This window comes from Streptopelia decaocto, assembly GCF_964273445.1.
Source record: "Streptopelia decaocto genome assembly, chromosome: 15".
Lineage (NCBI taxonomy): Eukaryota > Metazoa > Chordata > Aves > Columbiformes > Columbidae > Streptopelia > Streptopelia decaocto.
This window is the reverse complement of record NC_138670.1, coordinates 4,375,711-4,392,455: the sequence shown is the minus strand read 5'-3', so window position 1 is coordinate 4,392,455 and position 16,745 is coordinate 4,375,711. Positions and strand designations below refer to the sequence as shown.

Genomic DNA, 16,745 nt, shown 5'->3' with positions numbered 1-16,745 from the left:
CTCTACTGCTATAATTCAAACTTTTCCCTTTTGTGATGAAGCTGCCAGTTAAGGATGGGGGATTCTCCCACTGCACGACTTCATACACGTGCCTTGATCTCCTGGCTCTTCGGCACATTCTCATGCAGCGAGACCTCCAGTTTCAGGAGCAATCACTAATTTGTAGCCACCATAAACCAAACCCTGATGGGGAAGGAGGTTTCTGCAGCGCAGGTGTTGCTGAAGCTTTCTCTAGGATGCAACCTACAGCCCATCCTAAGGGGGAATACACAGGACTTGCGTAATGGTACCAAGACACAACCTTTTGCCAAAAAGTTTAGGTGGTGCATGCCCAGAGTCGTATTAGACACACACGACCAGCTGGTGAAAGACTCTTGTTTTGGAGTGAGCCATCATTATTTTACAAGTTTGTGCACATCTTTGACTATAGAAAAAAATGGAAGAATTGTGCAGCCTTTTCTCTACAAGAAGACACCTGTCAGTAAAACACGCGGATCATGAAACCGAAACATCAATGCAGAGAAGTTACCGTGTTTACCCTCAGCTCCACAGCAGGAATCTTTCTTTTCTAATCCGAGTTTCTCACGCTACACAACTTGAGTTACTCACCAGCACAGAGCTCCCCACCCCGGTGAACAGTGTCCTCTGCTCCGATCCAGGCTCCAGCATCCCTCTCAAAATAAAACAACGTGCATTTCGTAAGCAGAGAGCTCAAAGGATGAAAACCCAACCTCACAGGCTGTGCAAAAGTCAAACCACAGCAAGATCCAGCCCAGCTAGTGTGAAAGTTGCTCAAAATATGCAAATTGCAATTTATTGTTCATGCCCACAGGACAGCGACACTAAAGATAATTTTGCCGGCCTCGCAGCAACAGAACTGATGAAACCATTTCAAGTCTGGAGTGCATATATAATTCTTCATACACACGTTTACTGGGAGAAGGGCATCACTTCAGCGCATGTTCTGCCAAAGCGTGTGCCCAATTTGGGCTTGTGCAAGCTCACAGGAAACCTTGGCCAATGGGAAAGACGCCGCCTAACGCAGCTCTCAGTGGTGCCTGAGGTACAATGTTCCAGCACCCAAAACAAGCTTATTTGAATAAGCTGAAGTTCAAGCAGCACAAGGCATTAAGCAGGATGGGAGCTGGGATGTGTCCTCTGCCATCCTCCTGAATGAGTGTTCAAGATTCTCTTATTTATCAATGCAAGCGCAGCATCTAAAGGAAGTATTTACTATTTCTGCTCAGTCTGTCCTCCCCTTTCCAGAACAGAAACACTCAAAACAGAAAAGCACAACTGCACTTATTGCCACTGATCAAGTCCATTTCAAGGAAAAACGGCATCTCAACCAACCTGAAGGGCAGTGTGTTTGGTATCAGCAAGGGACTGAAGCAGATGTGTATTGAATGGTTTATTTTGTGTCTTCTCCAGGCCTGGACAGATGACCTGGTCTCCCTAGAAGGATAGCAGAGTTCCCTGCCTTTTCACAGCTGGTTTTGCTTGCTTGATTTTGTTTCCAAAAGAAGATTTCTCTTCTTTAAATAGCTTTTTTAAAGTGTATATAGCAGCAGTATGGTACAAAGATGGGCATTTTTTTCACAGTACACACAGGTTAGTATTGCCACTGAAAATATGTCTAAGCAAATGCCTTTAAAAAACAGCATTCAGTCCGTATTGCTGACCAACCTGGAGTCTCCGTGAACCTTCGCAAGTCCAGTACCCAGAATTTAAATAATAAAACTGGAAAGTGTTAAATATCATTCCAGAATTGGAATTACAGTAGATCACACATTCTCCCAACGCTGGCGCTTCGCTGGGCAGGCGCATGCTGCTCTATATACAGGAAAAAAGAAAGCAAACACACTGTGTATTAAATAGACGTAAAGAGCAGGACTGCAGAGCCATGCTTGCGTAATACTGAGTCTGTGCTGGCAGAGTCCGTATCCTTCGCCAAAACAGGGACAGATGAGTCCCTGCGAGCCCGTCCCCGGCTCAGCTGGGGTCTGGAGCGCGATCGGTCCCAAAGCCCGCGCTGGGGAGGGGGCTTCACAGCTTCTTCGTTTTGTCTTTGTTCTTCTGGAGTTTAGTGTGCACCACTTTGAGAGTCGTGAGGAAGTTCCCGAGGAAGAGCAGCAAAAACGTGAACGCCAACACGAAGACCTGAGAGGGGCGGAGGAGGATAAAAAGGAAAGGTGAGAGGTGGGGGGTGTTGCTTGGGCCGCGGTTACGTGAAAGCTGATGGGGCTTGGGTGGCAAATCCAGGGATCTGTTAACACGTGAGGAGAGATCGGAGCCAAACACACATCCAGCTGTGTGGGCTAATATCAAGGATATTCTTATCGTGATCATTTAAGTAGCATTTACTACTTTTCAATATTACAACATGGATTACACTCAACATTGCTGGACTCTACAAGGCAGTAAAATCAAACCATTAAGTCCAATCCAATGGATTAACATTGTGCTACAAACACTTTCATCAACCAGCAGTGGCCCAGCTGTGGGGAAATGACCCATCACTGTGTTCCATTAAGCCAGTGAACAAAGTGAGTGCAGCAGCTACAGCAAGATCTGACCAACAGCAGGTTATCTGCACCACCACACGTGATATGGTCCAATCTGGATTTACAGGAGCAGTTGTACACCTGGAAGACTGACAGACATATTTGATGGGTGACAGCAACTACCAAAAAAAGTGGAAGGATCCCTAAAAGTGGGGCAATAAAGGGGATAGTATATTTTTAAGTGATCCACTGCCACTGTTTTTTTGCATCATATTTTTGTATGTGTAACCCATGTCTGGTGACTCATGGGTGCAAGTTTCCTCACTTATTTTGAGTTCTCTTGTACATCCTGAGATATTTAGATGGGGTCAGATGCTCAAAAATACCTTTAAGAATGTAACCAATCACCCCCTCTCCCCCCACCCCATGTGTTTTGTGAACAGAACCAACACCCACCTGCCATTCTTTGCACTCCTTATGCCTCGACAATCCGAAAAGTGTGATTGCATTATACAGCTGCCAGAACTAAAAATAATAATAATTAACAAAATAAAAATAAAAAGCTATTTCATTGCTTGTAAACTTAGAAACATTTGCCACGGGTGCCTTTGATCCAAAGCACCTTCTTATGGCGCTACAACAGCCACAGAGGGCGGAATGGGATCACTCGACTTACGTGCCCGAAGAACAAGAAGGGGAGGAGAAACGTCAGCCCTCGCCACATCCAGGACTGGAATCCTTCTGGAAATGTTCAAAGAGGCAGCAAGTGAGCACAGAAGCGCCAGGGCCGGAGCTGCAGCCCATCCCACCCAGACCACCCCAAGGGCTGTTCCCATCCTGCTCCGCAATAACCAACCCATTTAAAATACAGACTTTTGAAGGTCTGGTGATGGGAGGGGGACAAAGATGAGGATGAAACCTTCATCTTAACCCTGCCAAGAGCTGAGGGAGATCAGAGGACTGGGGAGGGGGATCAGAGCCTGTGTCGCTGCCTCGGGACAGGGCAGCAGGTGGCAGCTCTGCAGCCCTCGCCCCATCACTGCAGCCACAACCCGGGCAAGGACCTCACAGAGAAAACCTCACCCACTGTAAGGTCCAAGTGGTTTCTCTCCCCCAAAGCACGGAGTCTATAGAGGCAGCCCCTTTGATAATAATACTGTAGGAATTGAACACAACCTGGAGAAAGAGAAAGAAAACATCATTGCATTGGCTATTCAGAAGCACGATAAACGTAACAAACTATTTTAATAATGTTTAATCCAACAGCATTGCATTATTATATTGGTACACTATCTTCACATTTTTAGAGTTTAATACTCCTGTATTTAGCCAGCAGAAGTGTTTTCTTCTAAGCTTGTATGATACAAAACTATTTCATCCCGTGAAGTAACAACATAGGAGATACTCACTCTGAAATATTGAAAATGCTAAAAACTGACTGCGAAACATTTGGTACATGAGTCCATCTGGCCTGAAAGCAAAACACAAAGGAGGTCCATTTGTTTGATGAAAAGCATATGACACAGTGCCCGTCCCCTTCCCCGCCAAGCCGGATCCCATTAGCAAGCGAAGCGAGCAGCTGGTACCCAGCCCGCTGCACCCAGGGGGGCCCAGGGAGGATCCTACACCGCACGGCACAACGCAGATTGATCAGGTTTGCCCTCTCAAGTCTGTATAAATGCTGCCCCTCTAATTCATTTGCTTTTTGCAGTTTTCCCCAGGCAGCGATCAAAGCTGATCGGGAGCCCGAGTGTGGAGAAGGGGGTGGTTGGGCTCCTTATCCTAAGGGTAAGGACAGTCAGGGGACCTTCTGCTCCAGCCACTGTGTCATCCCCTTACATATTCAGGAGTAGAAACATTTGTTGGTTTTTTGTTTTGTTTTGTTTATAAATTAATTATTAACTAATCAGTTCATGCCAAAGTTGAGATGGGTTACGCAGGGGCCACATGTGGGGCGCATCATCGTGTTCTTTGACCAATGCCACCACCCATTGGAAGGTAACTTGCCTTTTTGGCTTTATACTCTGGAATATGGGTCCAGTAAAGGCACCAAACAGATTCATTTTGTGGTGTCCTCCCTCTAAAGCAAAGTGCCGCTTGTTTGCTCGGTTAAACAGAGACAGAAATCAGGACACTTGCAGAGATTTTGCTGCTATCGGCACAACTACAGCTTAGGGTTTTGCTTTTTTCCTTCTGTTTTTTTTAATCAGCAATGTAAATATAAACTTGCAGTGTTGTATTTATCATTGAAAACATGTGCAACATCAGACAAACTTTATCTCTGACACTCCACCATGTGCCTGTGTGCCCACAGCTTCATGGTCACACTGGGTTTAAATAGATGATGCGAACAGCATGAAACAGGCTGGAAGCACCTTGAGCGGGCGAGATCAAACTCACCACGTTAACATCACTCCAGACAGGAATGTGGAGACGTAGTGATGAGACACCCACCAGCCTTTGATCCTGAACAGAAAAAACGCAGCAGTTAGACGAGAAACATGGGGTTTAGCGTCACAAGTTCAGGCTTTACAGACAAAAAATGATCCTGACTTGGGAGAAGGGGAAGGATGGGGAACAAAATAGCCCAGCTCAAGCAAAAGGGGTGTGTGGAGCACCGTCCCGGCAATACAGCTTAGCTGGGGCAGGAACCCACAGCTGACAAGGGGGTCCCAGGACCAGGACACATCTCACGTGTTGCCACGAGCTCCCAGCACAGCAAGAAGCAGCAGTTCCCACAGCACGAGGTGCCGCGGTGACTAACGACGCACAAGGTTCAGCCCACACACCGTTTTACTTTCCAGTGCCATGCAAATAAGTGACATTTCTAAGTCCTTCCTATGAGGTGGCTGATTCTTTCAGATACGAATGCTGCAGAAAGCTCAGAAAAACCACAGCAAAGCGAGCACAGGCTGTAGCGAGGCAGAATTAAGAAGTGAAGTGGCCATGGATAGCACTGCTTTGGAAACTACGCCAACACAATAGGTTAATTCAGGGCATTTCCAACCGAAGTTGTGTGACCTCTAAGACAAGACAGCACCCGAGTCACTGTGACCAACTTTACATCCTCATGTTTTGTTTTTAGGTCTTCATCTCTGGCCCCACAGCAATGCCCCCTCCCTGGAAAGCACCCCAAAACGGGACCCCCCACCCGCAGCCCTGGGGACAGCCGTGCTTGCAGAAGCGATGGCTTCGTCCCTGCTGCCCGCACCAGCGCTGGGAACCGTGTCCTCCAGCAGCTCCCAGAAATCAGCCCGTTTTTACATCATTAGATGTAAAACTTTATCTCTGGGCTAACAGGATGCTGGCTCCTCAAAAGGTGGCAAACAAGACAAGTTAGAGCCCAATTAATTAACGCAACAGGGAGCTGCAAACATTGCAGCAGCAGCCACCAACCAACGCACGTGGGAAGAGACGCGGCGATTGCTGCAGTTTCCCTGCGCCAGCCTGTCTGGGTGATGAAAACTGGGGACACGCAGCCATCAGGTTATTGCTAAAATCCAACACCAGACTCCAGGTTCAGTTACACAAATGCAAACTCCAGCAACTTCTTGACCCAGACCCAAGGGAGATAGTCCAGGAACAACTCACCCCGCTAAGGGTGCATAAAGAACTGAGGGACTGCAGTGAGAATCACCTTCCAGTTCATTTCTCCCAGGGCTCACTTGTGTTCCCAGCTCTCTACAATTATCTCCCCACTGCCAGCTTTCCCTCAACATGATTATAATTGAGTCAAATGCTTCAGGACACACAGCAGCGGCCTGTGGGATGACCATGCTAACCACAGGGTGTAGAGCTGGTACCTCAGCTTGGTCTTTTCACCAAAAACACACTTTTACACCCCAGATCACATCTACAACTAACCCATGGCTACCAAAAACATCCAATGCTTTGGACCAAGAACTTATGGAGTTTTAGGAACTGCATCTTCTCCTCCCTCCTCAAACCTCAGGTGGCCACATCTGCCCTTGGAAGTGACCAGGGAGGGGGACAGAGACAACAGATCGTGCAGAGGCATCGGGATCTTGGATTTGCTGGGTTTCAGTGCCAAGCGGAGTTCACTTCTGTTTCTTGTTTTGCTTTTAAGGATATTTCATGCTTTAAGGAGTTTTTGCGGTGACACGGTACCTGGAGCCATTGCTAATGAGAATGCTTTCCCGTATCGTCAGTGTGCAGTAATACCACACTAACAGGAAGTTAAACACTTCATCTGTCACCCTGGCAAACAGAATAAAATAAAACACAGAAAAAGAAATCCTGTTAATTATAAAGACACATTCAGAGAATGTTTTTCCTCCCTCCCCTTGGGTGAACAAAACCCTGCCCAAGTGAGGCCAGGGACACAAAGCCAGGCCTAAGCATCTCTAACCCACGGGCAGAACCGCACACGGAGCGGCACCGCCGAGCCCCTTCCTCTGGAAACACAGAACTGCAGATCGTGCGCTGATCAGCAGGTACCCAGACAGGACATTAAACCCCTCTGAAGGAGAGAAAGCACCATGGAAGCAGCGGATGATACAATTTAGAGAGGCATGTCCAGGCTACTTCAATGAGGAGATTCCTTGAGACCTATACAAATCCAATCAACTTAAAGAGCAGAAGAGCACAACACTCTGGGGGTGAAACCTGGGGGTGTTTTTGTTCTGTCATTTGCAAAGCCCTGAAGCCAAGGGGATTCGGGACAGCCTCTGTGTACAGCAGCATCGTCCTTCATATGATCCTGCATTCACTCAGACCCGCACAGACCTCAGGGGAAGTGCCCTTCAAAAAAAGTTAAACAAGGAAAAGGAAATACCAAAAATACAGGTGCTGCTGGTGTGAAGAACCGGTGCAGAAGCGACAGTTGTGCTTCCCGCTGGGGCAGCACCACTGCTCAAAGCCTAAACATCATCTCATGGCAGGAGTGAAAACACAGCCTTACCTGTAGTGGAGAAAAAACCTGCAGGCGATGGCCCCGAGTAACAAGATTATTGTCAGATAAAGCTTGAACTTCTCATATTCATCCTTGTAGGCAAACCTGGAAGGAAACAGCCACTCAGTGGGAAGCCTCACGCCTCACACAGATGCTAAATGGTGTTTAATTGGAACATTGCTTCAGTTTTTTTCAAACGGGATATAAATCTACTTGCCAAGGCCAGAGAGAGGTTTTACTTGAAGCATTTAGAGAAGCAGCAGACAGAGGTGAAAGGCAGAGTTTCACCTAGAGGGTCCGTCTGCGGGGCCATTACACTGCAAGGCAGCTCAGTGGTTTAAATCCACAAGAGCTGGTTTCTGGCTGGCACGATAAACTTAAAAAAAATCTACATTTTCTGGAGCCCTGTATGCCTAGAAATCACAACGCCATTTTTCATTGGAAAAAAACCCAAACACCTTACAATTAAGGCAACAGGCTGGGCTTAAAAGCAAACGATGGATAGAATCTATCGGAGCTCACGAAGCGTTCGCTTGGCCCTGTGTCCCAGTCTGACGCCCACCCTCAACATTCCATCTTCATCAGATCCAAGAGAAAACCATTCCCACCCCTGGACTTCATCCCATATCCACAGCTGGCCCCACAGAACCCCAAAATCGCACGCATGGAAGCGCTCACTTACTTTGCTTGGTTACTCAGGAGAGTTACATTCACATTTCCCAGCACCAGGTTCAAGTACAAGCTGGAAGACACAAAAACAGGGGCAGACCCAAAAAGTCTGTTTTATTGGAATACCACAGGATGACACAAATCAGAGCTGGAGAGACCATCTACCAAAACCATGTTTGCTGTAGGTTCTTAATTAGGGCAAACTGGAGAGATAGACTACAGAAAAGCATTTAAACAACTAGACTTAAAAAACTGGTCAGTATTTCCAACAAGTGAGAGAAAAGGTTTATTTTCCTGGTTCCTTTTCTGTGCTACGGTCTAAGGGCAAGATGTGTAGCGTGCACCGTGCAAAACCAAAAATAACAGGGAGAAACTGGAAGAAAAGCTTCTGATAGAAACTTCCGAGGGGCTGCAGCATCACACAGCCCTTGACAACTGAAAGTACCCTGTCCCACCAGCCCCGCTCGGAGTGAAGTACAGAATTTAAGTTGCTTGGAAGCGCTATTTAAAAAAAACAAAGAAAATTCCTGTGCTGATTTAGTCTTTAAAAAACTTGCACAGGACAACATCAGTGTGAAACAGCAAATTGCACAATCTCTCACCAATGCAGGGTTACTTTTATTTTAACGAGAAAATCTGCACTGCCTACAAGCAGGACATTTAATACACTTCACAGAATCACAGAGTGTCAGGGGTTGAAGGGCCCTGGAAAGCTCATCCAGTGCAATCCCCCACGGAGCAGGAACACCCAGATGAGGTTACACAGGAAGGTGTCCAGGCGGGTTGGAATGTCTGCACAGAAGGAGACTCCACAACCCCCTGGGCAGCCTGGGCCAGGCTCTGCCACCCTCACTGAGAAGAAGTTTCTTCTCAAATTTAAGTGGAACCTCTTGTGTTCCAGTTTGCACCCATTGCCCCTTGTCCTACCATTGGTTGTCACCGAGAAGAGCCTGGCTCCATCCTCCTGACACTCACCCTTTATATATCTGTAAATATTAATGAGGTCACCCCTCAGTCTCCTCTTCTCCAGCTCCAGAGCCCCAGCTCCCTCAGCCTTTCCTCATAAGGGAGATGCTAATGAATTCTTTGTACAACTGACACAGCAGCTCAGCAAGAGGTTTATAACGAATCCAGTTTTACATGTATTTGTTCTACATTCAACACTATCCTTCGAGAACATCACTGCTTGAACACCTTAAGAAAACCAGCTTTCCCGCAGCGCGCGTGCCCGCCCGGCGGAGCACGTACCCGTTCTTCTTTGGCAAGTAGGCTTCCATGTCAAAAAAGGCATTTTGCCTCTCCTTGATCTGGGTGCTGATCTCTTGAATGAGAGCAAACTCCTCAGGACTCGCTCTGGGCTTGCACCTGCAACAACAACAGACCGAGATATTCCTGTTCATGTTTTTACCTTTTTATTTAAAGGAAAATAATATTATCATAAAGCGCATGCTGTTAAAAAGCACAAGTCGGTGACACTCTGCACTGCTCCTGTATTCCTGCTGTATCATTTGGCTTACCATGATTTTATTTCACTGCCTGGTTTATGCCATTGTAGGTTATTTCAACCAGCTAATTTATAAATCAGCTGCTTTTTTCAGGCATGAAGTATTTCAGGACGTAACACCACACACAGATGATGATTTACCAAACTGTGGTTTTACCCATTAATGTAAAACAGAGCGGAGCACAGCGGCGTTAGCAACCCGTGGTGGTGGAGGTGGTGTTTTCAGACCTGCATACACGGAATTTAACCTGTGGCTCCCGGGGATCAGTTCCCTCCTGTAAACCCAACCAGCAGCAAGTTACACCTTCAGGTTCAAGGACTGATGCTGCTCTTCCAGTGCAGCTTATGGGGCAAAGCTCTGCTCAGCAAGCAGAACATATGGACCAAAGGCTGTTTGGTTCTGCAGCATACGGGACCTGCTGCAAGGATGCAGAGCCACACAGGCTCTCCCTGGGACCTTCTTTATCGACAGGACTCCATCTCTCATGGGGTTACAAACATTTTATTGGGCTGTGACAAACTGAGGTGACTCGAGTAATACGGAGCAAAATTACCACTGTGGCACAGACTGTGTATTAAAACGCTAAAAATCCAAGTATTTCAGCTGTTTGGGAAGGAGAAACAACCCACCCCACCTCCTCCATCCCCCAGGTCTCCCATTACCGTTGCAGGTTGTGCTTCAGCTCCCTGAGCGTCTTCTTCTGCCGCTGTATGGACGTGCTGCAGGCCGTCTGCAAGCTGGTCACCTCCTCCAGTTTCTGCCTGTAAACTTTGTGCGTTTCCTGCAGGAGAAGAGAAGACGATGGGCATGAAGAGCTCTTCTAGGTCACATATTGCATTTGGTCCTCACCTCAGAAGTGAGCAAGCAAAACCCTGGTTTTGGGAGTCAACAGGGACCCCTGCAAACAACCAAGGAAAGGGCGACATCGAACCAGCCCCGATCCAACACGGCTTAAACACATTAACGGAGCTGCTGTTCCAGAGGTGAGGCCCTGCCCTGGCAACCCAAACTATAAAACCCCACAGATGCGACTGCTTAGAATTGCTCTACAAACCTGGATGTCCCCTGGCCCCATCTCACAGTTGGTCCCCACGGCCCCATCTCACGGCTGGTCCCCACGGCCCCAAGGGATGCCCAGTGCTGCTGGGCATCAGCCCCTTTGAAGCCCCGCAGATCAGAGCTCCTCAAATACAAGTGCAGCCCCAAGTGGCACGAGCCACCCAGCACATCAGGGGCAAGAGCTACAACCAGAGTCCAAGGTTCTCCTCTGCAGGAGGAGGACACAGCCCCTGACCCAGAACCTACAACTCAACTACAAGAAACTCTGCTTGTGAGCCCTGATAATGGACGTTATCCCAACTTTTCACCTCTACAGTTGCCCCACTGGGCAACGATACCTTGTGCCACCAGCACCTAGAAGCATTTCTACTTTCCTTTTACAGAAACTGAGGCAGGGATAAGTCATTGACATTTTGCTGTGGTTTAGGTCAGACTTCAGCATCTCACCCTGCAGGATTCACTGCAAACAAGTGATCAACAAAACCATGCCAGCTGGTGATCCCCCCCAAGCCCACCCACCACCTTTCCTTCTGTTAACAAGCCCACAACCTGAACTGACTTTTAATTAAGACAACAAGCTAAATTTGGAAATCACGCCTTTTTTTGCAGTGCACATTCTGTTTAACAGCCTAAAAGAGGCTAACAGCCACGCAGAGCGAGAACAGCCGGTCGTGTTTTAAAACCGGCTAGGAGATTTAAAGCATGCGTGCAGGCGATTGATGACATATAGGGAAGGTTTCTGGAGGTAAAACCATTTCCAGAAGCAGCTCTCAGCTCCTGCTTCAAGGTCTTTCTGTCCCTCAACGGAGATAAACAGCACTGGAGTCTTTCTCATCCCACCTTAGGAATTAAACTCCGGGCACAGGCGTCACCTGCACCTTGTGCTACGGGTGCGGGAAAACACCCGGTCCCTCTTTCCCACCGGGGCACCGTGTCCCATCAGCCACACTCGGGCACGGCCGCGCTTTGCTCCGTGCGCAGCGAGAGGGGATGAGCCTCCCGCACCCCTGCAAGCGTGGGAACCGCGGCGGCACCGGCCCCGCTCCCGCAGAGCCCCCTCCCAGCCTGCGGCAGCGCGCCCAGCGCGCTGCCGCAGGCTGGGAGGGGGCTCTGCGGGAGCGGGGCCGGCGCCCGCAAAAGCAAAACCGGCGAACGCACCGGATGCCACGCCGGGCGAGTCCCGGTCATACCGCACCGCACAGCCCCCGCCTCACCTGCAGCTGCCGGAACTCCTCGTCCAGCTCCCGCCACTCGCCTCGGCACCGCTCCGGCTGCAGCCTCATGGCGCGGATGCGGGAGATGATGGAGGGGGGGGTGGAATGATGAAGGGGTCGGACCGGCGGCGCGAGCCCGCAACCGGCGGCCACGTGCGCACCTGACGTCATGGCGCGGGGGCGCGCGCCGCTCGCCACGCCACGCCCCCCATGAGGAGCGGCGGAGAGCGGGCACGCCGGGGGTTCCTCCGCATCGCTGCGGGACCTTCGTCGCTCTGCTCGTAATAGATAAATAGATAACACGCCCCCCTCCCGCCCCGTGTGGCGCTGGCGGGGACCGTCCCCTCGGAGGTGACCGCGCACCGGGGCTGCCTGGGCACAGCTGACCGTGAATGGCAGGAACATACAACGACCGGGCGTGTTCCTGCTCCTTTTAATTGTTGTAATAATAATAACAACCCCCTGGGCGGCAGGACTGGCGAACGGGGCGCGGGGCTTGGTGGCCCCCGGGCTGTGTGGAGCGGTCACCCCGGGCCTGTGGCTGGAGACGAGGTGAGAGTCACATTAAAAACAACAGTACAGTGCTGGCTTCCTATGGGGAGCATCTGTAGGATGCCATTTCCTCGGGTTTGGCACAACCAACCAAAAACATCTGGTGTATAGACGCTCCTCGTTGTGCACACTGTCCCTCCTCCTTTTCTAGGTCTGTTATACCTGTTTGCTTTGTCCCCTTTTTCTATGTTCTTGTCACACGTGTGTGGGTGGACGCCTGAAGTGCAGTCAGTGACCTGCTGCCCCTGCGCTCGGTTTCCAAATAAACCTACTGGGAACCCGCCATGGTTGGGGATTTCTGCTGATTTAACAGCCACCAACCACAGGGACATCGCAATGTCCCTTCGGCTCCTCCAGTGAGGCCCGTGGTTGTCCAGCGATCAAACACCGGTGTTGTGGCAGACCTTGGTAATCCCGAAGTAGAATAATAAACTAACAGTATAAATGTCAGAGGTGTTTATGTTATTGCATTTATCCACAACCCTGTGTAACGGGACCTTGTGTTACAGGGAGGCTGCAGGACTGTGCATTACAGAAGAAGAACCGCATCTGGGATCAGGGCTTTAATTCTGCGCTGGATGTTTGCTGAAACGTTCTGGTTCACCACAAGGTGAGAGTGCTCCCTATCAGCAGCTCAGTTTATCACAGAGCGGCTCCTAAAATGTGCATTTCCCACTCAGACCCGTGCTGGCAGCACCTTTATTCAAAACTTTCCCACCTCTTCCCTATACCCTTAACAAGGAATTCTCATGCATATTGAGGCTGTGTGTAATTATAGCCCCAAAATATTTCTTTCAAGTCTTATAATGCTAATTATTAATATTTATTCAAGAGATCAGTTTATTTAAAACAGTAACACAAAGTACTTTCATTAAATATAAATAATGTGAGGGTGGCAGGACCAGCCATACAGCTGGTTTGAACAGTATTTAGTGTTGCGCTGTTAGAAAAGATTCCAGAATTACCTATAATCTCTTTCCACCTCCTGGGAGATTATGGCTGCTTGTATAATCTCATTATTTCAATCACATCTTTGTGAATAAAACCAAAGCAAGGTAAGATAAGAGTGATTTTTAAAAAAATAGAATGAGATAATTTGCTTACTACAGTGTATAGAGTTGTACTTGTTAAGAGTGGAAACTGCAGGCTTTCATTAGATCTGTCAATTTTAAAGGGACTCTAATTTCTGAGTTAGGAGTCATCAAATAAAAAATCACATAATATACAACACATTCTATTGTCTTGAGTGTCTTGCAAATCTAGGCTTCCAGCTTTTGAACAGCTGGTTTTTACTGCCAGAGATCTTCTGAGGCAAATATACAGCAAATATACAAAATCTTTGTGTTGCCTTTACATTAGTTAATCCCCAACTCATCAACCAGAAATCATATCAAAAAAATGAGTTAATAAATCAAGTTAGGGGTCACAGCGAAATAGTTGCTGTTCTTTTGGTGTTAAATGTTGTTCTAGGACACATTATATACGTCACGTGAGCTCCTTTCCTTCGCCCTCCAGACTATTCTGAATGCAGATTCCATTCATTCCTTTCTCTCCTGATAATTGGGGCTATTTCCTCAGATGCTTTTCCCCTGTCCTGGAAATACCGACCCTTCCCAGCACAGCGCAAACTGGAAAGCACAAAATACCAATGTGGGTAAGTCCCTCTTCTAACAGCAGGAGACAATAAGCCACGATACATAATATACTTGGCACATGTTTCAGCTGGAAATTAGCACTGCTGATTCATCCTGTAATCTGGATTTATTCCTCGGTTAAGGGCTTGAAGTGAGGCTCCAGTATGGCCAAATTTATCTGCATCCGTCTTCACGCTGTGATCTGTGTTTTCTAAAACAACACTGAGGGTCTTTCAAAGCGCTCCACGGTTGTGCAATAAATTATTCTCAGCTGTAGGTAACTTCACTAATTAACATCATAACTCCACCTGTGAACAGTCCTGTTGCAGGTAGTTAAGGAGCAACAATTAGCTGTAAATCTGCAGCAAAAGAAACTCAGGGGGAGAGGGTGTCTCACAAGCTTCAGGGACTTCAGCATTTCACTTTGCATGACTGTGTAAACGCTTGAACACTTCAGATAGCCCAGGGTTCCTACTCTAGGTTGCTTTGATATGAAACCAGCATGGTTTTTATCTTGAGAGAGCTGCACCCAGCAAAACCGAGGGCAGAGTTGTAGAGAAATGCTTCCCCACAAGGCTGCATCTTGAGCCAAAGGTTCACATCTCAAATCTGTCACTTCAGTCCCTCCTAAATCCTGCTAATAATAATCCGTAAAAACAGAGAGGTGGGGAAGCTCCTTCAGCGCTGCACCCACTCCGTGCTCGCCCAGCTAAACCCAACACGCGCTTGGGCCGAGTCCAAAACCCTCCCACCTCTTCCCCTGGCTTTTCTTATGAATATGGCAGCAATAAAACACCCATCTGAGCATCCTACTTCCACAGTATGTTGTTGTCACATTCGTCACCTTTAAAGAATTCCAACATATGTTTCTCTAAATGTTTTTTTTTTCTCTATTTATTCTACAAAGTTCCCAGAATAAACTTAAATTATTGATTCTGACAGTTTTCCCTTGGTTTGGGCATTTCACTTGAGTGATTCCCCAAGCTTTGTGGGAGCAAACTCAGCTTGGAGCAGCTGTGTAATTGCAAAAATGATTGGTTTCAGTTGTAGAATGCTGAGGTCCTTTTGGTTTATTTAATTTTTAAAAAATCTTACTCTCTAAACATAAAAACATTAAGGCACATTGTATGCCATGGGATCTTGCTCCCCAAATGGCACATTCCTGGGCATTGCTTGGTTTGCTCTTCGGTACGTCTGAACTGGAAAGTGTAGAGCTCAAAGTCCATTGCAGCAAATTGTATTGGCAGCATAATGGGCTGAGTTAAAGCATCATTGACACTGATTTAACAGCTTCCTTTCAGTCTTAATAAATGTAAGGCTGAATCAAATGGCAGACAACTGAAGCAACAGTGGTACCAACAGCAACAGTCACTGCCCGGCTTTGCTGGTTGCTCCTCGGTGGCAGCAGCCGCTGTTTGTGAGAGTAAAAAGAAACAACAGTTTAAAAAATCAAAGAAAGAGATTTGGGGCCAAATTTTGGCTGGAAAGGCCAGAAAAAGGGTCACCTAATCAAGGGAAAAAACAAGTTCTCCTCATAACTTGGATTTCAACTTTATTTTTCATAGTGACCTCAGTGTTGCGCCTTCCTCTTGGGAGAGGAAGAGGAGTTGTTTAGGGCGTTTCTGAGTCATTTGGGGTTTATACCGCACACTTTGGCTGAGTTACATATTCTAGATATCTAACATCCTTTACAAAAATTTTCTGTACTCCTCTGGTAGCATAGTGACATTTTTTAAATGAAATTTGCATTCAGTGAGTCAAAAGAACTTTCTGATAAAGCCGCAAATATCATCTTGTCTTGTCAAGATGGTCTAATTTTGCCTTTTTTGTGAGAAAGAAGAGTACGCTTACATTGAGCAATTCTGTACAGAACGGTAATAACGATGGACAAAGTAATTAATCATAATTCAGATGTTGTACCCAGACAAAGAAAACTGTGGATGGGAATCACGCGCGACCTCTTCTGAGATAAACAGCTAATAATTATATGAAGGTCTTTATTGCATCTAGAAGGGTTTCAAATATATATTTAGTTTCAAATAGGTTTATAACTTCTGCTTAGCAAAAGCTGTGGTTGGGCAATTCCTCATCTGAGCTTGCAGTTCAAAAACCTCAGACAACCCATGCTGTTTAAAACTAAACAAGTGAAACTGAGCTGATTAATTTAATAGGCAAATTCTCAGTTAACTGTGGTGCAATATGGGGGCTGAAATACACAAAATAATTAATACCTTTGCAGAAAGGGCGAGTTCTGGTTGTAATTTCGGGCTGTAGTTTTTGGGCTGCAATAAGCATTTTTCCTGCTCCCTCTTGGGTTTCTCTCATTTCGCCCACAAACCCGACCCCACTCCAGTCCTGTACAACTGGCCATGGTAAAACACAGGAACTATTGTCTCCGTAAGTCTTAGCTTCTATCCCAAAACAGAATGCGTTTGTGTGGATAAATCCTTCCTGAACATCTTCATCTCATTTTTAATAACAGGAAATATTGCCTCTTGTTTAAGTATTTCCGAACTTGGTCAACTTCCATAGTTTTCTGTCTGATTTTCCTGCTTAAAGGAGAGTCAGTAAGCTCCAGCTCCCCTACACCGTGGCTTTAGGGAGGTGCAGAGCCACCCAGCTGCATCAGCGCATCCCTGCTTGCCCCCAGCTCCCGTCTTCCCAATTCATCTAATGCAGCACCAGAAACTCCGTGT

At 47.3% G+C, this 16,745-nt stretch overlaps 1 protein-coding gene across 2 annotated transcripts; it reads right to left on the bottom strand.

Annotated features, from left to right (window-relative positions):
- Positions 1-86: 86 nt before the first annotated feature.
- Positions 87-11,932, bottom strand: TMEM120B (transmembrane protein 120B; the record flags this gene model as incomplete). Of its 2 annotated transcripts, none has more annotated exons than XM_082065885.1 (12): positions 87-2,160; positions 2,957-3,029; positions 3,181-3,245; positions 3,588-3,680; positions 3,914-3,975; positions 4,905-4,970; positions 6,633-6,722; positions 7,426-7,521; positions 8,099-8,158; positions 9,334-9,450; positions 10,253-10,371; positions 11,864-11,932. In XM_082065885.1, 12 exons carry the CDS (start codon positions 11,930-11,932, stop codon positions 2,084-2,086), a joined length of 987 nt encoding a protein of 328 aa, XP_081922011.1. In that variant the 3' UTR covers positions 87-2,083. The 2 variants fall into 2 exon arrangements, with proteins under 2 accessions (XP_081922011.1, XP_081922010.1); XM_082065884.1 differs by having other exon boundaries at positions 2,961-3,029.
- Between the last annotated feature and the right edge of the window lie 4,813 nt (positions 11,933-16,745).